The sequence below is a fragment of the Falco naumanni genome, chromosome 8, assembly GCF_017639655.2.
Source record: "Falco naumanni isolate bFalNau1 chromosome 8, bFalNau1.pat, whole genome shotgun sequence".
NCBI lineage: Eukaryota > Metazoa > Chordata > Aves > Falconiformes > Falconidae > Falco > Falco naumanni.
In genome coordinates this window covers 43,781,681-43,805,190 of record NC_054061.1, presented here as the reverse complement: position 1 = coordinate 43,805,190, position 23,510 = coordinate 43,781,681, and the positions used below count along the sequence as shown (strand labels likewise).

The 23,510-nt window shown below is 36.9% G+C and overlaps 1 protein-coding gene across 6 annotated transcripts in view; it reads left to right on the top strand.

The window, feature by feature from the left end:
- LRP2 (LDL receptor related protein 2) overlaps window positions 1-23,510 on the top strand; it is a 128,222-nt gene that overhangs the window by 101,164 nt on the left and 3,548 nt on the right. For 4 of the 6 annotated variants that reach the window (XM_040605080.1, XM_040605078.1, XM_040605079.1 and 1 more), the window contains 18 exons: window positions 114-233; window positions 810-926; window positions 1,192-1,308; window positions 2,706-2,843; window positions 3,631-3,753; window positions 4,705-4,833; window positions 6,817-6,948; window positions 7,934-8,065; window positions 10,191-10,334; window positions 11,134-11,299; window positions 13,797-13,925; window positions 14,711-14,931; window positions 15,368-15,547; window positions 16,278-16,397; window positions 18,615-18,705; window positions 19,279-19,346; window positions 19,478-19,595; window positions 21,554-21,683. In XM_040605080.1, the coding sequence (XP_040461014.1) occupies window positions 114-233; window positions 810-926; window positions 1,192-1,308; window positions 2,706-2,843; window positions 3,631-3,753; window positions 4,705-4,833; window positions 6,817-6,948; window positions 7,934-8,065; window positions 10,191-10,334; window positions 11,134-11,299; window positions 13,797-13,925; window positions 14,711-14,931; window positions 15,368-15,547; window positions 16,278-16,397; window positions 18,615-18,705; window positions 19,279-19,346; window positions 19,478-19,595; window positions 21,554-21,683 (2,375 nt within the window). The remainder of the gene's footprint in view (window positions 1-113; window positions 234-809; window positions 927-1,191; window positions 1,309-2,705; window positions 2,844-3,630; window positions 3,754-4,704; window positions 4,834-6,816; window positions 6,949-7,933; window positions 8,066-10,190; window positions 10,335-11,133; window positions 11,300-13,796; window positions 13,926-14,710; window positions 14,932-15,367; window positions 15,548-16,277; window positions 16,398-18,614; window positions 18,706-19,278; window positions 19,347-19,477; window positions 19,596-21,553; window positions 21,684-23,510) is intronic. The other 2 variants (XM_040605081.1, XM_040605076.1) reach the window with 1 other exon arrangement.

Below are 23,510 nucleotides of genomic sequence, written 5' to 3'. Positions count from 1 at the left end.
TGGCCCAGTTTGAGGCAAAAACATCTTTACTTCCATTATCTTGTGTGCATTGGGTCTTAACGAAAGACTCTGCTAATGTGTACTGTTTCATTGGCAAACTGTCTACACTGCAGAGGAGATGACTTGCAGTCCTTTTGGAGATTTCCGTTGTGACAACCATCGATGTATCCCACTGCGCTGGAAGTGTGATGGAGATGATGACTGTGGAGATAACTCTGATGAGCACAAATGCAGTGAGTTCTTTTTTGGCTGTCATGGTATAGTCCATCTTTTGACTTAGCTGTTGTTCGATTTCTTATGACAATGGGACAGACAGCTCTGAACTGCAACCATTCCATTGTTTTACTCTACAGACTGTCTTTTCTTTGCTGAAATACCATGGTGATGTCACAATGAAACATTTTGGGTACATAAAAACACTGATAAATCCGTCATCACAATAAGACAAATTGTTTCCCACTAAGTGACATTTGAATTCTGCCCTGTGTACAAATTTAGTACATCCTTAAACAAGGAGAGTGGATCTTTTTTCTTCTGATTTGAAATAAAAATTACTGTATAATTCTGTGATGAAATAAAATACACAATGAATTTCCTTCTTTCTATTTTAAGAGGGACATAAAATGTTTAACATAATTGAAGTGTATGGGCAAAGGGGAGAGAGGATGTTGTTCTAACATAATTTTGGTTTAAGGGTTATGCCACATTATCTGCCCATATTAATCTTGTCTGGTTTAATGAGACGGCTGTGAATGTTTAAATCTACATCTGGGGAACCTTTCATTTTTGTATGTTCATTTTAAATGAAGGTCCTCGTGAATGCACAGAAAGTGAATACCGTTGTGACAATTTGCGCTGCATACCTTCCCGGTGGATCTGTGATCATGATGATGACTGTGAAGACAATTCAGATGAACGTGACTGTGGTTTGTATTTTCTGGATGCTACCTCTTACATGTTCACACTTTCATTTCTGATGTGATTAGTGATTCTGCAAAATGATCTTTTATGGGAAGCATCTTTAATGAAGTAATGTTGACCTGATCAGTCATTCCACCAAAAGTAGAGGGTACCACGGTTTTAATGGTCTGGGATTTTGCAGTCTTTTTAGGATGATGTTCTCAAAAAGTAAACACTTTATCTGGATTTGAACAAGAAGACATTTCAACAGTTAATTCTGAATCTTTTCAGAGCTGAGGACCTGCCACCCAGGTTATTTCCAGTGTGATAGTGGGCACTGTGTTGCAGAGCGCTTCAGATGTGATGGAAACGCAGACTGCCTTGATTTCTCCGATGAAGCAACTTGTCGTGAGTTTCAAGTTTTGCAATTGGTGCTCATTGAGCTCACTTCCACAAAGATTTGCACTTTCTCGCTCTTTAAGTGAGATGACTCCTTAGAGGTACAGAATTCTGCAATACTTGGTGATATCAGTAAAAATTCAGGATAAGTATAATATTCTGAATCTACTTTTTAATAAAACAGTGAGTCATCATCTCTTACACTGATTGTAAACACATTCCTAATGCCAGGAAATTTGTGTTTACAAGGTCCAGGAAAAGATACACATGTGATTGAATTAAATTTTTTTTACTATCCCATGGACACTGCAATATCCACTATTTCAACTGTAGTGTATTCTAACAAGGTTCTGTAATGGGATTGTTTTTTATAATGCTCAAAGGTGTGTATAGTTTCCTAAAGCATCAGTGAAGCCAAGAAAATAAGATACTTTTCTGTTTCTGTCTTCCTTCTGTGTATTGATTTACTGTGAAAACATGCCTGTACACTATAGTTTATGTGGAGCTGCAGCTCCAGCTGTTACCCAGAAAGTATTGTTCCCGGTTGGAATGAAAATAGCACCTCTGTGCTCTCTGTGCTGACTGACATTGGCTTTTTAGGTGATATTGAAGCATTGGTTCTGACTTATACGTTCAAATGATTTCAGGTTTCAGTACGCAGGAGAATTACTGTCTCTTCAAGTTGGTATCAGGGCAGTTCTGTACGCCTTCCTATGTACTTAATTTTAAAAGATGTGCTTTAAGTATGAAGGGGAATCTGAACAGTAGGACCATAATTCTTCTGACAGTAGCCACATCCTGGAATGTGCCTTGCAACAGTTAATCTCTCAGAACTCGAGTTACATAACATTTGGCTATTCTTGGAGGAAAAAGTGTATGAGAAGCCATTGAAAGGGCAATGATATAGTTCATTTATGTAGGTTATAAGAGTCATATTTTTGGTTTCTCTTTGCTCTAGTTCAGTTTTTTCCACAGTTTTTAGGGGAGTATTTTTTTACTATACCAACGTGAGTCCTTTTGTAATTAGTTATCTTAGATACTTTTTCAGCTATTCACATTTGGTGCCCATGACATTATTTGCCTTTATTACTGAACTAGATTTTTCAGTAACAGATTCAAGTAGTAGTTGTTAAATTAATGACATTTTATTTTCAGAAGTTTCTAGGAGTAACTTATGTTGTTTTATTATTCATTCAAACCTGACTTAATTAGGTTAGAGCTACCAAGAAGTCCTCAGACCTTGCAGTCTGTTGTTGTTGGAGATCTTTGCAGTGCCTCATACTTTATCTCCTACTATGGAGAGAAGGGTATTGAAAAAATAATGTAGGGTAGGGCTGCATAATTTTCAGGAAAGCCTACAATTTCCATTGTAAATGAAAATGTCGTAATACTTTACTTTTCTTCAGCAACACGGTATCCTAATGGTACATACTGTCCGCCCATGCTGTTTGAATGTAAAAACCATGTCTGTATCCAGCCATACTGGAAATGTGATGGTGACAATGACTGTGGAGATGACTCTGATGAAGAACTTCACCTTTGCTGTAAGAGAGAAAAATTATATTAAAATGAACAATATGCATAATAAAATATCTAATTAAAATTTAGAAAACAATCAGAAAATAAATTTTAAATATTTTATTTTCACTGGAGATTCTCACAGACAATTCAGGATGAATGCTGAGAATTTTGCTTCATATGCAAGATCACTTCCTCCTCCTACAGTATGTTTCTCACTACTTTGCAGATGTTTGTATATCTAGTTGTAAAAGTAGGGAGAAACATATCAAAGAGAGAAGGACACTATTTCACATTTTCAAGTTGGTTATCTAAAATCAGAGCATCAGTTTGCAATTAAAGGTTAATACAGATAAACATATATTCTCCAAGGTGCTGAGCTTTTAAGGTTATCAGTATAGTCAGGACATCTTTGTAAATATGGTTGAGGAGTCCTGACTTCAGCTCCAAAAATGAATTGTTTGAAGTACTACTTAAATTTTTGTCAGTTGTGCACTATAGAGCCACTTAAATAGCATGATGGTTTTTCAATCAGTTTACTTCATGAACAAATCTAGAAACCTCAGTGTTAAATGTAGTCATAGGATATGCCTTTGGCCAAAGATGATGCACTGTCTTCTGACAAAAAATGTCTAATATCCTAACATAAATCACCAAAATGTGAGGAAAATATTCTTTTGGGTCTGAATGCTTCCACGCTTTTTAAAATATGGGAAACCAGATAAATGTTACCAGATAAAAGCGATAGGGATAATTTGCGACTCAATGGCATGAGGTATCAAAGTGTAACTGTCTTGGTCTCTGTGATTTCAGTGGACATTGCTTGTGATTCTCCATTCCGTTTCCGATGTGAAAACAACCGCTGTATATATAGTCATGAGCTGTGCAACCAGGAGGATGACTGTGGAGATGGAAGTGATGAGAAAGAGGAACACTGTATGTTTACACCAAACCGAGCAGCAAATTCAGTAACTGTGATGTGCTTAATGTTTAATTATGCCAAAGGACTATAGAAATGTCAGAATGAAACATAAATTGTGAAAACTAGAGCTCAGTATGAAATAATTTGAACCATGATTATTGGTACTACATATTTACAGCTCTCCATACAAGTAGCAAAAGTCAGCAAACCTTTGTCTGAAAAGTAGAGAGCATGATTTTCAAAATAATATTGTATTTTATGAGGAGCAGCAGCTAACTTATGTCAACTTATTATGAACTCCACTTAAAATAGGAAAGAAGAAAGAGTTTGACTGTATCATAAAATGAGGATGAGATGAATAGCTGGGACTTTTAAAATGGAGAAATGGGTAGTTTGTATTTTTGACACTGTTATGCACATAGTAACAGTGTTGATATTTAGGCCCAAATCCTGCAAAAGCTCTTTTAATATTCAGTATGTTTTTGCTCTCAGATATCTTATGTAGTTCTCATTGACTATGTTGATTTTTCTATTATCAAGTTTAATAATATCTTTTTGTTGCTTAATGATATTATTTACTAGTTTTATTGTACAATATTCTTAAAGCTGGTAGTTTACTAATATCCTGATAGTCTCTTGAAGTCTGCAGTAGATGTATGAAGTATATCATTAAAGGATAGTAATAGATTTGGACTATTAAAAAGAAAGTGTAATCAACTATTAACAAGAATAATTTACCTTCTCTCTTTATAAAATGGAGGGGCTTCTTTCAGTTCGCGGGGATGTGACTAGAAGTCATGAGGCCCCGCTTATAGTTCTAGATTTACTACGGACTTCCAAAGTCACTCTAGTTGTTATTTTACCAGATTGCATCAGCTTCCTCATTAACAGTGTAGAATAATGCTGTGTGTTGCTACTGTGTAGCTGAAACTGTGACAGAGGGGTGTACCTCTTCTCAACTGTAGGTAGAGAACCAACCCCAAGACCTTGTACAACTGAAGAATTCAAGTGCAGTAATGGAAATTGCATTCCTCTACATTATGTTTGTGACAATTACGACGACTGTGGAGACCATTTTGATGAAATGGGCTGCAGTAAGTAATATTAATAGAATGCAAAAGTACAATGCTATTGAAATAAAAATGTCTGAAATGTTTCTTCTTGAATAGCATACTAAGAAGTATTGATTTTTTGATTAGCCTGTGCTAGGATCATCCAGCTAGACATGACAATATTTTCTGTTTTCCTTCTTTTGGGGTATTTAAAAGATGTGTAGAAGTGACACATAAGGACGTGGTTTAGTGGGATTTGGCAATGTTAGTTTTATGGTAGGATTCAGTGATCTTAAAGATCTTTTCCAACCTAAATGATTCTATGAAATTCAGTGCTCTGAACAGTCCTTTTTAGGCTTAGAGTGCACATCACAAAAAAGGGTTTCATCATGGTTTTGATCTTGTTTTGAAATGGGTTACATTATGGAGGCAAGAACATCTGGACATTTACTTTATAATTGCAATAGGCCAACCTATGAAGTATTCATAGTCAGACTCAGCTGGTGTAGGTTGCTTAGGGCTCTTAAGTACTGTGAGATGCTTCTCTTTTCCTGCTTACAGACATGACCATGGAATTCCATAAGGATAGCCAGTCCAACCCTCTAAGATCCTCTGTGCAACTTTTATTAACTATGCATCATAAACTTACTAGCATCCTGTTAGATGCCAAAGCTTTGGCTTGAACTTTGAGGCAAGAGAGAACATTCTCATGGAATCTGAAAAAAAAAAATCCTTACTTTTTGTATCAATATGTAGACAGCTGCAGAGTGACAATATGAACATGTACTTGCAATTTCAATTCGTCAGGCTTTGATAGCTTCAAGTGAAAGTGTACCAAATGATGCACTGGTGATTTACAATCCAGCATGCAAAATGCAAATAACTGGGAAGCCTATAGTGCAGTCCATTTTAAAGCAGCTGGTTTCTCTGTTTCACCTACTGTCCCAATGGTCTTTAGGTAATATAACCTAATGCAATGACTTGACAAAAATGTAAAAGTATAAAAGGGATATGTAACAGTGCAAAACAGACACCTTCTGGCAGTCAGTGTTCTATTCTTTGGAGATAGATGTGAATGCAGATCAGGTGGTAACATTTGTTGCTTTCCCAACATCAAATACCTGTGTTATAAAGAAAACAGAATATTTGTGTGTGTGTGTGTATGTACAATAAGTTTATGCTTCTACAGGTATATGAAATTGAGCTGTTTAAACTTAATCAGCACTGGATATGTATGTGTAAAGGAAATAATCAGCTTTAATATAATGTCTGTTCCATACATCTATACCTTTTTCTTATGCTCTGTCAATAAACATGTATTATTCATATTTTCTACTTTTATAACAGAGTTGAATTTAAAAGTATTTTGTGTATATGTAGAGTATGTCAGAATTGATAGAATTCTGTATGTACTTACATTATCTGTTACAGAGTATCTATTATTCCTGGCTTGCCTTTTCAATTATGGACATGTTTTAAAGGGCAGTGCATTCTCTGCAATGACCTGTATTGACTTCATTAGCTTTTAGATTAGGTACAGCATGAACAAGCTGTCATTTTCTCTCAATTTCCAGCTATAGATAATGTAGGGCCTGTGTTATGTATGATAGCAATTGAGAACACTTTTTGTTTACTGATAAAAAAAGCGCTGGGTAAGAAAGAGGTAGGCTGGCAAAGGTAGGATTTAGTCAAATGCCTTAGTTTCTGCAGTTGCTGGTGATTGGTGGTTATGTAAAATGCCATTTATCTTAAGGAAGGTGAGCTTTGATGGTTATGGCTTTTATCATGACCCTGTTCTAGAGACTAAACTTAACTGGCAGCTGTGTTGACATGTAGTTAGTTATGCCTTAGAGAATACATGTTCACATTAATTGAGTTTCAGTTAGAAAAAAATGAAAGAAAACTGATCTTGTCTACCTGAAAACCATTTAAAATCATAATAATGATCAAAATTATGACACCTTTATCACTTTATTTTTATGTTATAATTGTATAATTTACTTTCTTTCTTCCCCCCACCCCCAGATCCTGGAACAGAGCGAACATGTGCAGAAAATATCTGTGAACATAACTGTACCAACCTGAATGAAGGAGGCTTTATCTGTTCCTGTAGACCAGGGTACAAGGCCAGTGAAACTAACCGAAACTCCTGTGATGGTATTTTCGATCTTCTAATCATCTTCTCACTGATAAGCGTTCAGTGACCTGTTACTTAAACGTTTCAATGTGATTACCCATTTTGCATTCTAGAACAGTTTTTATACATTTAGCAGATGCTTCCTAAAAAGTTCTGCTGCTGAATCATGTTTTCTAACATGCAGGCCTCACTCCACAAAGAACTGGCTCCACAGTTTGGACATATTTTAAACTTTTGGTGGCTGTGGGTATATGTTTTTGCTTTACTGTAGATAGGCATTGTCATATCCTTGCAATCTGAGGGACAGAAATTTCCTGTTGTTTTTTTTTTTTCTCTCCTTACTGAAAGAAAACTTACTGAAGGTTATACTGTCCTTCTGTCCTGCTCCAAAGCAGACCTACAGTAAAGGTTCATTGTACCATATTTTTGTCCCGGTTATATGCAGATAAACTATGGTGCAGAGTCTACCCAAAGGCCATTGTTTGTGGTTGTGCTTTATAGTACCTTCACAGGTACCATTTCAGTATGTTTTGATGACAACACTTTGTTTGTTGCTCCCAGCTCTTGTTAGACAATATGTGTAGTTTTATTAAGGATGATCCAAGACCACCTTTCCCTTTCCTTGCTGCTGATATTGTTTCTGAGGGCTCAGTATCTTTGCTTCAGCATTTCAAGAAGACTTTGCTTCTGCATCTCACTGTAGTTGTGCCTCATCTTTCATCGTGGTGATTTGACATGAAAATACATGATCAACAATGTCTCTCTGAAAAGCAATCTGATAAGCAGGAGCAATGCATTTATTAGCCATCTGTAGTTAGTTATGTTAGACAGCAGATGAGTGATGAGGAGTTCTGTTAGGTAACAGATGCTGATGTGACTTATTAGGTCACTGATCTTCTAGACTATGTGGGGAAGGGACAAACTTACCACTTCATGGAGTAAAGGTGACCAGCATGCGGAAGAAAGAGATTAAGTTCTAATAATTTTTTCTCTACTTATGCCTAGATATTAATGAGTGTGAGATCTTTGGGACATGCACCCAGGACTGCAAGAATTACAAAGGAAGCTATGAATGTTTCTGTGCAGATGGCTTCAGGTCTGTGGGTGATCAACAAGGGAAACAGTGTGCAGCTAATGGTATGTTAACTGATAGCAAGATTGATTGCTACCTGTAAAGAGCAAGTGGAGTATAGCAACTTAATGAATATAATCCTCTCTTCTTTTAGGAAGGGGATAATGAAAACCAAACATTATTCTGTAACATATTATTATCTGTGTATTCTGCCCATTCCATAATCAAGAATAGAAGTGCTCATCTCTGCTTCCAATTGTAAACATTAAAAGTATTATCTTGATTTGGATACCTGCCTGCCTTTCTCTTCAAGTGCTCCGCAAACAAAAACCTGCTTATCATGTGGTTGTCATCAGGAGGAAATTAATGTTGCCTGTTCCTGAAGTTTAGGTTTTCTCAACAAAATAATGCATCAGAAGAAAGTTGCATTAAACTGGTACAAATCAAAGGCAGTTTGATGACAGATCGACACTGATTGTTCATGGACTGATGCACACAAATGGGACTTTTGGCCAATGTCAGTCATTAGCTTGTTATCATACCTTAGTGCAGTGCCTACAGTACGTGAACAGTCATTGATTAGTAGAGAGTTGATTCAGAAAACAATAGTAATAATAAAGAGTTGAAGAAAACAGAAAAAAGTGACAATGCAGCAGTATTAGATAAAAGACAAACATTGTATTTAGAAAAGTACTTACACTTTAACAGCTTTAAGAGATACGTGGTAGAAATATGGTGTGCCTAGTCAGATAGTAAAATCTTCAAAACAGAATGCCTGTGAACAAAACTGTGTGCTTCTAGAGGTTTTGAAACCTGAAAATCATTTGTAATATGAGAAGTGATAAAAGAAAATGATGTCTTCAGGTTTCTGGTCAAGGGACCTAACTCAGCAAATATTTACCGTTGAGCATGAGACTGGAAATACAAGAGGGCATTTGCACCTGAGTTTCTACCTGGCTGCCTTTTTATGTGCCTGTGTCAGAAGTCTAGTTCTTTGAAACCCTTCTTCATAGGCTTTATTCAGGAAGCATCTAGACACCTAAAGTTTTAAAGGCTAAATGACAGAAAATAACATGACTGTAGCTGATAACATCATGAAATTTGTTGTGCTCAAAGTTCTATGTATGCTCAGAACTCTGCTGCTCCTTATAGGACAGGCTTAAAGCACTTATAAATGAGCGCTTCCTTTGCCTGTCTGCTGCAGGCCTGATCAGTAGGCATTTTCAGAACACACAGAATATTAGGTCCCCTTTTCCCTCTAATAGCATATATATTGGAAATGCTGTCAATTTCTCCACTGAATTGTATGTTCATTAGAGAATAGTCACTTGCCTTACTCTCCCACAGCTAGACATGACTTAGAGGGAAAGGGATTGTGTTCAATTGAACACTTCACAGGAAACTGAGTATTATTAGTTGGAAAAGGCACGGTAAATGAGATTTTCCTTTCCCAGCTGAATGCCTTGTCATTTCTCATTGTGTCTGTGAAGATGTGATTAACATAGGATAATTTCTTCTCTGGGAGAAGGCCTGGGGTTTAAGTCCACGACTCTCAACTGGACTTTGTTCTTGGCAAAAGGGCTGAACAATTAAATTTTCTCACCAGCAAAATTTGGCACGTGGGACTGATACTCCCTATAGTCAAGTTGTTAGAGTATTGAGGCTAAATCCAAATTAAGCTGTGGGCAGGAGAACATTCATCTGTATATGACAACATTAGAATTTAAACACTTTCAGGTAGAAGAACTCAGATGGGTTGTGGCTCAAAGTGCAAGCAATTTATTTGTACTTTCAGAATTGTTTCCTGTACTGTGAGGGGGGAGCTGAACCACAAAGTGTCTAGCAGCATTCTGTTTTTGAGATGTAAGGTGGTGATATGCCAACACTGTAATGTTTAAAATTTTTTAATGCATTATCCCTTAATGTGCAAAATCTCCTTACTGCACAAAATCTATGGTGAAAAGGATAATACTGTCCTCAGTGGTAAGTATTTCCAGAGTTTTAAATTAATTTTGGAAAGCCAAGAAGTTTGAATAGCTCTGAAGTTTTAGAAGTGACCCTGTGATATTTCTGCCTCTTATGCAGACAGAACTTGTGAAAACCCCAATTTATTTTTGATTAGAAGTGACTTTCATCTGTTTCTTTGAAAATGAAATACACATGAAAATAAAATTCACGATCATTTCCCAGGTAATCCTCCATTGTTGCTGCTGCCAGATAATGTGCGGATTCGAAGATACAATATTTCATCAGAACAGTACTCTGACTATATTGATAACCAGGAGCGCATCCAAGCTCTGGATTATGACTGGGACCCTGAAGGGATAGGCCTGAGTGAGTATGTGTAGAACATTAATACTCAACCATGGAATGGTTGGTTTAAAAGGATGCATTGCTGCCAGTATAGGTACTTAATTTATGCTGGAAATGAAAATGAAAATCAAATAAGATTGACTGGCCAGGTATTGGTTGAATGTGTCCCTCCCCTTTACTCATTCTTCAGTACCAGTGTGGTTCCTCAATGCTTTAGTTTAGTTTAGCTAGGTTTCATACTGCTTTTCCTCTTGTGAATTCAGCAGTGGAATTCCGGCTCTTTAGGATTATGCAGTAGTAGAGGACTGCTATAAATGAACCGCTTCCTTTTTTTCTGCCTCTGCCAGGCCCCAAACCTGGCTTAAGTCTTGCAAGAGCTAATCCTTACACTAAGCAGGATTGGCGAGTAGATCCCTGTATTAGTTTATATCTTTGCCCCTTTATCGGTTTCTCTGCTTTTTGCCTTTTTTGCAGGGCCACTATTAGGGGCCATATTTGCTCCGTAGGGTCGTGAGAGTCTAAATTACTCTCAAAATCATATGCAAAGCCTTCTAGAGATAAGATCCTCTACTCTTGAAAAATATGATACATATTTCTTGATGGTCTAGATCAAGATGATTTTAGATGTGCATCTTGCCTATGATGAATGGCTTAAAAACTTACACATTAACACAATATAATTTAATTGGACACACAGCTCTGTGTTGTTCATAAATAAATGGGTCTGGTGTCGTCACATAAAAGCCTCAGAAAGATGAAAATTTCCCCAAAATATGGAATAACTAGATGTTAAAAATTATCTTTGTCATCTTTTTGGAAGGTATTGTGTACTTCAGCATTCTGGGACAGGGTTCTGAGTTTGGAGCCATCAAACGTGCTTATCTGCCCACATTTGACAGCAGTAGGAACAATCCTACAAAGGAAGTTGACTTGAATCTCAAGTACATAGTTAATCCTGATGGGTTAGCTGTTGACTGGGTTGGAAGGTAAGTACACTGAAAAGCTAGAAAAATGCTGTACCTTGCTTATGTCAAGGGTCTGATCAGGCAGTGCAAAACCCACTTTTTTCCTTCCTTATGGACTGTCTCTGAAGGTATCTAGTTTCAAGGTACTTCAGGAGAATGCAGTAAGCTCTGTTTGCCCAGACAGCAGATTAATAGGTCAAATACATGTTGCTGACTGCATCACATATTCTCTGAGGAAACTTGCATTAATCACAACTAGCAGATCAGTTGTACATCAGTAAAGTGATAGTACACTGGCCGTCATGTCAGATGGATTCTTCTTCAAGGACTCAGGGTAAGCTCCAGGGAACAAGCTTTCTCTGCTGTTGGAAGGAGACCTCCCCAGTCCATAATGGAATTTGTCTTTTTTCTTTGCTCCTTTCTTAACCAGCCTTGGGCTATATGAGCTAATCCCAAAGCAGAAGCAGCTGTGAAATCTGACCAATGAAGTGTTTTCTCAGAAAACTGTAACATTTTTGTAATTGTCTCTCAAGACTTTTTTCTCCCTCGTGTTGGCTGTGGGTTTCTTTAAGTCAAAAACATGGCAATTTTTAAACTTAATCCTAGAAATCATGAGATCACTGCTTACTTTTCCTACCTTGGAGAAAAGCTGGGAGAAAGTTGGGCATAATTTTGGAAGTTAGATGTTGATGGTGTCATTTCTTGTTTACAGTGTAACTGTTAAAGAGTGTGGTGAACAGGCATAGCTGTAGTTCATTTGGTATAATGTTGAGGGAATCCTTATGTTTGTAGGTAGATGTGGTTAAATGTAGTCAGAATTCTGTCTGAAGCTGAATGGACAGAGTTTATAGAGATGGATCAACTCTCTGAATGCTGTTGACAGATTTTGGATGTTCCTGGTGATGCAGTCAATAGGGTGAAGAAAAAGGATGCTAAGATCATAGTAAAGCATGACGTTTCTGAAAAGCTGAAAAATAAAAGAAGGAATTTAGCTATCTGCTTCCCCTCTGTCATGTGGTTATCAACTAAGTGAATGAATACTTAACCTTTTATGTCCCCAATCAAAATAGGATTGAAGGTGCTTAAGACCTGGGTTGTGGCTAGGTAGCACTTTTTTCTGAACGTGTTTGTGGCAACAGATTTATTTATTTTTTCCCCCTAATGATTCAAAAGCCTATTGTATGAGTAGGCAAAGACTGGGAAAAGACTTATTCCAGTTTGCGGCCTGATATGTAGCTTTCATTATCTGGACTCTTTGTGTTAGGTATGCTATGTTAGGTGAACTATGAAATAGTTATGAAGTTGCTCATGCAGTACATCACCCTAATTTCTGCAGCAGGATAAGTCAGTCTGGCTGGCTGAAGTGATTCACTAGCCTGAAAAATTGTGCTAGTCATGATGGAGAAAAAAAAAAAAAAAAGTGGAAAATCATATCTTTCCTTCCAGCAGTTTTTAAATAGGAGGTAGATATATTAAGGCCTGGGCTAGCCTTTAGCCTTCAAGCTGTTTTGCTGTTTGCTTTGTGAACTGCAGGCCACCCAGAAAACCAAAAACCTCTGAGGGCAGGAGAAAGTGTATGAATTTTTATTCACAAATCTATGTGGTCATGAGAGCAATGAAAACAGATACATATGACCAGCATCCTGGTGAGGCTAGCATCTTTAGCATGTCAAACACAATATTATACTGATTCCAGAACAATGTTGAAACATATTTTTTAAAAAAACATATTTAAGTGTCTGCACATTATATAAAAACTGATATACAGGGTTTGGGACACTTAGTCCTTCCGCCCATCTGCAAAATAGGAATTACAGTATTTTCTCAAATTCCCAAGCCAATTACGAGATAATTTATTCCATGAGAAGGCACTGTGTGATTAGTGGGTGCATAATAATGAATACATTTATTATCTAAGGTCAAAAACAGAGCGGTGATGAGAAAGATAAGCAAAACTCAAGGAAGAGTAGACTGCCCTGTTTGTAAGGACTAAAAGCATTTGCACCTGATGTGGTAACAGTTTATCCATTAACATCTCTGTTAGAAGACAGAAGTCTAGAGAGGAGCTAGTCTAGAGGACTAGTAAGATGGATACCTGTAGAGTTGCCGTATAAATTAAACGCTAAATGAATTTTTGTTTGTAATGAACCTCATAGTCTCCTGGAAAACGGAATCTTTAAAGATGCTTATTAGCTGCCTCTGGTGCTTAGAAGTAACAATGACAGTTCTCAGTAACCTTTTAATGATGATTATTTGACAGGGAACAGAAGCAGCTGCAGAAACTTTGTCAGAGAAGAAAACTAGTGAGCCCATAGATCACATTTGCTAAACTCACCTATATTTAGGGTCTGTATATTCTAGATTGAAAAAGTTCATATGGAATCAATGCAGATTCATTATATTAATTTTGTTTGGGTTTGATATAGCTTTTCTTAAAAAAAAAATAAAAAAAATTGTTATTCCTCTCCCAAGTATAAACTATTTACTTCTGGAACGTTTTGTGTTTTATGTAATGCAGACATCTTTACTGGACTGATTCAGGGACTAATCGCATAGAGGTGGCAAAATTAGATGGACGGTACAGAAAGTGGCTTATCTCTTCTCTACTGGATCAACCAGCAGCTATTGCTGTCAATCCAAAACGTGGGTAAGTGCTACAGGACTTCCCAGAATTGTTTTCAATGCTATTCAATACCAAAAAAATCAAAACAATGGTTAGTTTTACAGGAAAGACTAAGAGAATGCTTTCTGGAGTTTCCCTTTACTAATGTCAGGAAATTTGTGTACATGGGAAAGTATTTTAGGAGTAGATTTCATATGGGTGCTTGTGTTGGTGACACCACCAGGTAGGTCAAATAAAAATCTCCTTTCTACAGTATTGTGTGCTCACTGAATTTCCCTGTTAGTACTGAAATAGGGAAATAGATGTGAATGTCTCATTAGAACCTCCAAGCAATACAGACACAGCCTCCTTCACAGTGGAAAGCAATGTAAATGCACTGGTACGTTCAACAGCGGTGCTTGCTACATCTTGTATTATATGGTGGATCACCAGATACCTCAATATGTGCTTCTCAGCTGGAGTAAAGCAGCGTGGCTCCTGAAGTCACATGGGCTCTGCAGCTTTGTTGTGACTGATGGATGTTCAGTGTTCACAGTCATTTTTCTTCCACTAAGAATGACAAACTGTCATTAAAACCACTCTGTCCCCAAATCAGGACACAAGATGAAAACATTATTATTTTGGTATTTATCTTCTGTACTTGAAACAAGCCTGTTCAGTGAACTGTCTGTGACTTTCCCTGATCACATCCACAGAACAGGTTGCTGAAGAGCTTTATGTTCCACAACTGACCTTTTCTATGAAACACCAAAGGATAACCATGGTGACCAAATTCTGAACCATATTAAATTCTGGTTCTGTCCTTTCAGGCTCATGTATTGGACTGACTGGGGAAGGCAGCCAAAGATTGAATGTGCCTGGATGGATGGACAACAAAGACAAACTCTGGTCTCTGAAGACCTTGGCTGGCCAACAGGTCTTTCTATTGATTATTTGAACAATGACAGGATCTATTGGAGTGATTCTAAAGAAAATACTATTGAATCCATGAGACCTGATGGGACAGACAGAACCATAGTATTACATGGAGGTAAGAACTTGTGCAATTAATATAATGGTACTCAAGATGTATGCTAACAAGCACTTGGGCTTCACAAGTGGGGCTAGATCTGGGAGCTTTTCAAAGGGTGAGTCTTGTTAGTGTTTTATCCTCCTTTATACAGGGAAAAATGGCACACCAGGTTCAGAGTTCATGATGCCTGGTAACTAGATTTCCATGACCCAAATAGGGGACAATGTGGAAAACTGGATTCTTGCTTTTTTATGTATATTATCAATCAGTCTGCAGGTACAGTGACATGAAGTGTTGAGGCACATGGGGTTGTGTGTGTATATATATATATATATAGCTGCAAATGTCTTAAAATGAAAGGATTAAATGGTGTATTTAACCTGAAGAAGGACAGCAGTTTTATCAATCCTGCTAGAGATTTGCTTGCTGACAGTCTATTGTTTGGTTCGTTGAGAAGTAAGCAGTCCATACAGCCTCGATGTCTTTGAAGGCCATTTATATTGGATAGCTAAAGAACGAGGAGAAGTCTGGAAGAAAGATAAATTTGGAAATGGAGAAAAAGTGAAAGTGCTGACTGTAAATCCATGGCTTACTCAAGTGCGCATCTATCACCAGCACAGATACAATCAATCAGGTAGGTAATTAGCATCCTTTAGTGAGCTATTCCTTGCTAGGATATCAAAGTTGGTTTTGATGTCTTCAAAGAGCTTAATAATCTTCTGATAATGTATCTATCAGTATGTGATAATATTAATTTCTGAAAACATAAAATTGGAATAGAGGCTGGCAAGTATTTTCTGTACATCCAAAGTTAAATCAGCTGTGGAATACCACGCACTGCTCTTTAGAGTCTCTTAGAACTAAGTTATGACCCTGTCCTTTCTCGTCTTCCCCTCCATGATGGAGTTGTCATAGAGGTGGCAGTCACAATATGAATTAATCCTGGTAACATACAAAGCGCTGGCCATTTAATACTGCCTCCAAGGGGTTTATTTCAGCTATGACATGTCCACAGTGCTCACAGGGGAAGATGTCCAGAGAAGCATCCAACATACCCCTCTTAAAAGGTATTTTAGCTTTCATAATCAGAAAGCTCCATGTTGCTTGGAGATGTTTAGTTTCTTCTTGGTGCTACACTGGCTTCCAACAGCCATGGTCTCTCCCGTAAGAATGTAAAAAAAGATGAGAGAGAAGGTTTTGATATAAATGTGGTATTTGAACATCTGTTGTTTTTACAAATGGATCTAAACTTGTTTAGATTTTTGGTGTGTGATAATACTCTACTGACTATGAAATTTCCCTGCCTTACCTCAGGAATATGCTGCACTCTTCTTCAACTGCCTTTATCACTTCTTTTTTCCCAGTGCCTAATCCTTGTAAAGATGTCTGCAGCCATCTCTGCTTGCTGAGACCAGGAGGATACACCTGCACTTGTCCTCAAGGGACTCGATTCATAGAAGGCAGCAGCACAGAGTGTGATGCAGGTAGAATAATTTGTCAAACTAAAAATGAACACAAAGGAAGCTTTTCTTTAGAATGTAAACATGTTACTGTATTAGAAACATGCAGGGATGAGCTTACTGATATAATAGATGTTGGTAAGTCAGGACATCTGGCTTTTATTCTCAGCCATCACTGCTTTTGGTCACCTTGTGTGTTTCATTTAATCTCTTTGCATGTCATTTGTAGAATGGATATAGCTATATTACTCTAACCAGTCCAGACCCAGCTGCAAAATTGGTCAGTTTCTGATTTTTGTTCTGAAATTGCGAAGTATTTTATTTTCATTCTTTTCGAATGCACTGGTTTCAAAACTAGAGAATTTCTGACAAATTATAGTTTATAATTGTATTTACAATTCTGTACAAGGTATTGTTTAATCGGTATAATAGAATACAATAGAAACTTGAAACAAAGCTTGCAGAACCCACAATGAGAAGAGAGATAACTTCTAGACAATTGTCATGCACTGGAAAGCCTTTTAAGTGCTAGAATTTAGTGCTTGGTTGTTGCATTGCAGCAGAGCCCCCACAGTGCTTTCAGGAGTGCCAATAAAATAGAATTGCTCAGCCTTCCCTGAGAAGAAAGAGCATACCACTGCAGGTTTTCTGTTTCTCTAGCTGAGAGTCTGCATTCTTGGTTTACAGTGATGTGGGTAGTAGCCAAATGTCCTTGTACTTGTCCTTGCAACCTGTCTCTAATACATTATACTTTATAACATTGTCTGACATCTTTTATGTGGTTGGTCTTCTCTGAATTATCTTCTTTTTGCATTAAAAGAGGAAATGTCATGATTTTTTACATGGTCTTGCCTCTAAATTACATTTTCTTAATAACTGTTAATGCTTTTTCCTATTGCCACATGGTGTGAGCTGCAGAAAGAGAAGCTAGTAATTTGATGTAATAGTGAATGGAAATGTGCAATACATGTTTAAAGTAGGGATCAATAACACTGTTGATTGCATTTGCTATTTGCTGTTTATTGCTCTGAGGACACTGCATTTGTTATTCTCTGCTGAAACTGATTTACATAAAATATCCAGGAATTAAGAAAGCTGTGCTTAACCTTATTTTGAGGAAAAGGAGACAGGAAATAGGATATACAATACTGTCTCCATTTTTGAACTTCAGTTTTTGTCTTGACTTTAAGCAAATCCAGTGAGCCATGACTGCTGTAATTTCTCTGTATTGCAGCTACTGAGAAACGTAGCCTGTAAGACCCCTGCATTTCCCCCTTTTGTATGCCATTTACTTGAAGGGAGTTTTACCTGTAAAGAACATCGTAGCAACAAACTTCCTCTTCCTCTGGCTGATAAAATTTTATGACAAATGTCTTATGTTCTAACTTGTCAGTGTGAGACAGGCTGTCAAAGTCTATCCTTAATTTATAGCCTATAATGATGTCTAAGATCCAGAGCTTTTCCTATGTGAACTATGCTTTTGGGCAGCATGTCCAGCTTCTTACTGAAGGCTAGTACTTTTCACTTTTTTTTTTTTTCCCCTCCACTTGACTTAGCAGTAGAATAATATCAGAAACTTTATAGCTCTGTGTTTGGGCCAGCTCAGGCAGTGCTGCCACTTGGTCACCTCAGGGCTCCTGGAGTGCAGCTGGGACACTGACATGATGAAGAACAGGCTTCTGCACTACCTGGTGCCAAGCTATCAGCATGTGCTCTGCACTGACCAAAAACTGAGGACTTTAGGCTTCTCCCTCTTTCTCACTGGCAGGATGTATGAGAGTTTAGAGGGCCCTCCTGTATGTGCATTTCCATCCACTGCTTTTCTTCATAAGTAAATGCATCACAGTTTGTCCCTCTCTATGCAGCTTCCAGCTGGTTGGAGGGAAGTGTCTGGGCAAAGGAGATCAAGTATTACTGCTTTCTGAATGGAGAGGTTTGAAGGGTGGTGGTGGACTGCATTGCAAGGGCAAAAGAAAGTGATGGGACATACAGCTTTTGAGTTGTCTATGCCTACTTTTACTGAGTAAGAAGTTTTCTGATAACAGGTTTTACTTCAATTAAAGCAAGCTAATTTGACAGAAAATAAATAGAAAAGCAACAAATACATTTAAAGCAAAGCTTATGAAAAGTAGCCTGTGAGTTTGCATGCACAAGTTCTGTAGAGATAAATAAAATGTTTTATGGTAGTATTTCTTTTGTTGAAGATGTCTTGATAACGTGTGTGGCTTTTGAATCTTGCAGCCATTGAATTCCCTCCCACAATGCCACCAGCATGCAGGTGCATGTATGGAGGAACATGCTATATAGATGAAAGTGGTCTTCCGAAATGCAAGTAAGTCAGTATGTTGTTAAGGTAGTCCTGGGTCAGATTGTGCTGATTTAGTCTCGCAAAATAATTAAATTGTTTGAAATGTGTTGGAAATGCTTCAGAAGGTGTCTGTAGCAGCATGTTTGTAACAATCACAGCAAAACACCTATGTGCATAAAAATATCAGCAAATAAGCAATGTAAATGCATCAGTTTGGAAAAAAACCCAAAACCAAACCAAACCCAAAAACTCAGAACAGCAAACCTCTGCAGATTCTAGTAAGAGGCTATACTGAAAAATTGTAACAATGGAGATCAGTAAATGTAACCTGGAACAACCAGTAGGTGCCACCGATGCTTTGCTGAAACCAAATCTTTTAGCTTCAGTGACTAGTTTTCTGAGTCAGCACTTTTTATTTCCACTTTTTATTCGGTGAAGAAGCAGACATACTATATTTACAGTCAGCGTAATATATAATTACTGAGCATGGAGTTAAAATTTTTGGCATGTAGATAAACAGTACTGAACATAATAACAAAGCTGAGATCCTAGACTTAATAAAAGCCATTCAGTCAGCTGTCCTTCTGATGTTCACAGGTGTTCATATGGCTACACTGGCAATTATTGTGAAATAGGATTGTCAAAAGGAGTGCCTCCTGGAACAAGTAAGCTTCAAGTGTATATTACACTTGATATTTTGAGCTGTTCAGGGTCCAGCTTATAATTCTTTGAGCTCTTTTTTACATTGACCTATGCTTGCTTGAATGTTTGCTTATTCTTCTGTCTTTGAAAGCAGCAGTAGCAGTATTGCTGACTGTCATACTAATCATAATAATTGGAGTGTTAGCGGTTGGAGGCTTCTTTAACTACAGACGAACTGGTTCCCTTTTACCAGCGCTTCCCAAACTACCAAGGTATGTTTAGAAGGCTTTCATAGTTGTAATGTCTGTGCACTGACAAATCTATGTTTATTCCCAAGTATTTCTGAAAAATCTAGTTTGTTGGCTATGTACCCATTTTCTTGGAATATGGGAAGTGCAGTGTTGCAGCAAATCAGGAGGATTTTTGATTCTAAGCAATATCCTAGCTGATCATTATTTTATAACAAAGGACTGTTGTAAAACTCGTCACATTCCCAATTAGTTTTTAAATAATGAGCAATAAAGAAGACTGTTTACCAGATCTGGAACTGGATATTCATTTCAAAGAGATAAAAAAGACCATAATTACATATGTTTGGATTTTTTTAGAGAAGTTTGTTAAAAGTTGATTCTGGCAAAGAGATCTCTAACATTTAAAGGCTGAGCTCATCTGCAACACTGTGTTCATTAGTTTAAAAATAATATGGGGCATGTATAGTTAACTTCTATTTATTTCCAGTGCCAGAGAAATCTGGGCTTTTTGTAGGTTTCTGCAATCCTGACAGTCATACTGTTTAGTGAAAACCAGCTTTGTGGAATATAATTCAAAAATACTTGATGCTTTAAATCAAAGGAATATGAAGAAAAAAATTTGTAAATATTTTGAATTATTTTTTTTAAAAAGTCAGAATATAATGCATCAAGATTTATTTTTTTTTTTAGCTTTAAGGAAATTATATGTTTTTAAACGCATAAAGCTGCATTTTCATAGTCTTTGCACCAATTTCACAGTAGTAGCTTTAAATCAGTGTAATTAAATCATTGTAATCAGTAATGTGGATGTAGCTACAACTGCTTCCTCACTGGAGGATTACACTGAACTAATTAAGTCTATTTTTGACTTGACATAGTTAAATTGGGGCAAAATTTTTTTGTGCAAATCAATCCTGTAGACAGTTTGTAAGAAGTCTCTAAGTTGCTCACTGAAATGCTCTGTTTCTTTCTTTCTTGAATGGAAGTTTTCTGTGTCGTGATAGTGAACAAGTAGAAATTTTAATGTACTGACTCAAACTTTACCATTCAACAATACTTCTCATATAAGCTATGAGGCCACGTGAAATTGAGATGTCAGTATTTTGTCTGTGAGGCTTGGTTCAGAGTTTTCATTTCTGCCATGAATATGCCTTAGTGCTGCCATTTTTCAATCCCTCTTTAAACTGTTAACTTGTACCTTTACTGCAGAGTTAACTCAAGCTATAGCTTAACTGTTGCCCTAAATATGGGACTTGTCCATGTACAGGAATCATAGCTAAGATTTAAGGTTTTCTAAAATTCCATCAGCTGATGCCTGCAGGGCCAACTGGTAAGGTGTGTGTACAGTGTACCAGCTGTAGACAAGAGTTTTAGTACAAGCCAGCTCCAAAGAGGACACACAAATGGAAAGATTATTTTAATGCTTCTGTCTTCCTTCAAGTTAGGCAAATTTGATAAAATGAACTCGAAGTTTAACTCTGCAGTGGATTTGCAGTTGCATGGTTTTGGGGAATTGCATGCTCAGATTTCTGTGCAGAAAGCTCTGTATTTGGCTATTCATTATTGTCTTTCACTGCTCCCATTGTTTTGAACCTGACAGTGTTCTATCAGCCCATTTCCAATGTTTCTCATGCAAGTCTAATGTGCACTTGTGATTACTGTAAATGTATATGCAGATTGAACATTTGCTTATACAAAAAACAGTATTGTGCAGTTGTCTTCATGGTTTGCATGCATAAACATCTTTAGCATAGAAGTTGGAATTATGTCCACAAATTTCAGCTGCAGTTTAACTTAGGTTAAAAGAATTGTTGAACTAATGCAGGAATACTACTTCTGGTGCCCTCACTAGCTTGCCTATACCCAGAAAAAATTCCAAGTGATAAGTATGCAAGAACAACTAGAAAAATCTGTATTATGAGCTCACTTTGTGTATAATCTGGTTTTTGTGGGTTGTGTTTGGTTTTTTTTTTTGGTAGTTTAAGCAGTCTTGTAAAATCTACTGAAAATGGCAATGGGGTAACTTTCCGATCTGGAGCAGATGTGAGTATGGACATAGGAGTGTCTGGCTTTGGAGGAGACTCTGCTATAGACAGAGCAATGCAAATGGTAAGGTTTAGTTCTGAAATAATTTTTTTAGATTATGTTCTTTTAATGTCATTTTTAGCTGACAGAGGAAAGTCTTTTATGTAAAAATGATAGTGGTATAATAAACATGTTCTAGAAAAAGAAGTGAATGTTGAACTGATAATTTCCTGGAATAGACTTTTGTAAATTGAAGACAAGGACAAATGTAGGCTGTTCTTCAAAATAATATGACTTTTCTCATGATTTATGTGGTAGAAATTAAGTAGATAACCCCCTTTCCTATTTAAACATATTAATGGAATATATGGGGAATTAGTAGGCAAATAAAATATCTTAAGAAGGAATTATTTGAGAGCATTTGTGTTGCATACAACAGATTAAAAAGTGTGGTTTTCAAATCCACGCTGTAGGTTAGAAACTTCAGATGTAAAACTCAGGCCTAACCACAACGTACACTACTTTGCAGTACAAATTATAAATTGGACAGTTTCTTATTTTCACAAGTTTAAACAAATCATGTTTAATAATTTTGGGGACATCATAAAGTATAACTCTACTTCATCCATATTTTGTTATGCACATCTGAGATACAGCACACCCTTGTGTTTCCTGTACTGTAAAAATACACCCATTTACCACAAGAAGTAAAATATAATATATTTTTACTTACAGCAAATAGATCACAGGTATGTTTGAATAATACACATTTGCTGCAAAGTCTACACTGGCAACTCCCTAAACTTTGGAATTTAAAGATAAATTACAGACTTAACTGCCAGTAAATAATATGAAATTAAACATCTAGTGAAGATTAAACTCATAATAATGTATATGATCTTCTTTTAGATGAAGAAACACAGCCTTTGTTAAAACTAAGCAGCTTGTGTAATGAAACAACCATATGAACATTTCAGTAAATACTAGGAAAATAGCTTTAGGCTTGAATATTACCTCAAGTCTTTTTCATGCATGAAAAACTTCATGGTACTTTCCATTTTCTGACCTAATAATGACATACTGAAGTCCAACTGATGCAGTGTATATGTTGCTAATAACAGGTCTGGATACAGGGTATTTCTACTTAAGTGATGTTTATTCTCCCCGTGTGTTCAGAATATAAACAAAAAAATCATATAGTTCACTGGGAAAGAATTCAGAGGGTTTAGTTTATGGCAGCAAAGAACTGTGGGATGTGCCTTCTAAAATTTTAACATCACGTATGCATGAGTAGATGTTAGAGGTATGTTTTTCAGTGTGGCTATTCTTAGTCAAGTTATGCTAATTTGAGGGATCTGACAAGTTCGCTGTGTGGTAAAGAGCTATACTCTGACAGCACAAAGCATGAATCCTTATGGCATGAAACAACGGTTTGTAAAAATGATGTAGGTTTAAGCCATCCCTGGGTGGCTATCCTTATGTGGCACTAAATATTTTCTTAAGAAATACTTAACTTGGCGCCTTTGCCCACCTGCTGCAAGCACCGTAGCTGCAGCTCAGGGTTTCACACCATGTGTAAAGCAACTGCTATCCAAACAGTGGTCTTTATACATGGGCAAAGTATTGTTTTATAATAAGAGATATGCTAAAAACTGTGAAACGTTTTATTTTTGACATAACTTGTATGCTATATCTAAGGGGATGCACTTACTACTTTGTCTTAAAAACTATAGCAATCTCCCTGCTGGGACAAAATGAATGGATCCCATTCTTTTATATGTCAGATAGTGCTTATTAATTTGTATGTAATTTTGAGGTTTCTAAAATGAAATATTTATGTTGGGATTATGCTTTGGTATCTCTCCCTTGTTGAAGGTGTGATTTGTGAGAATCCTCTTTCCTCATCATAAA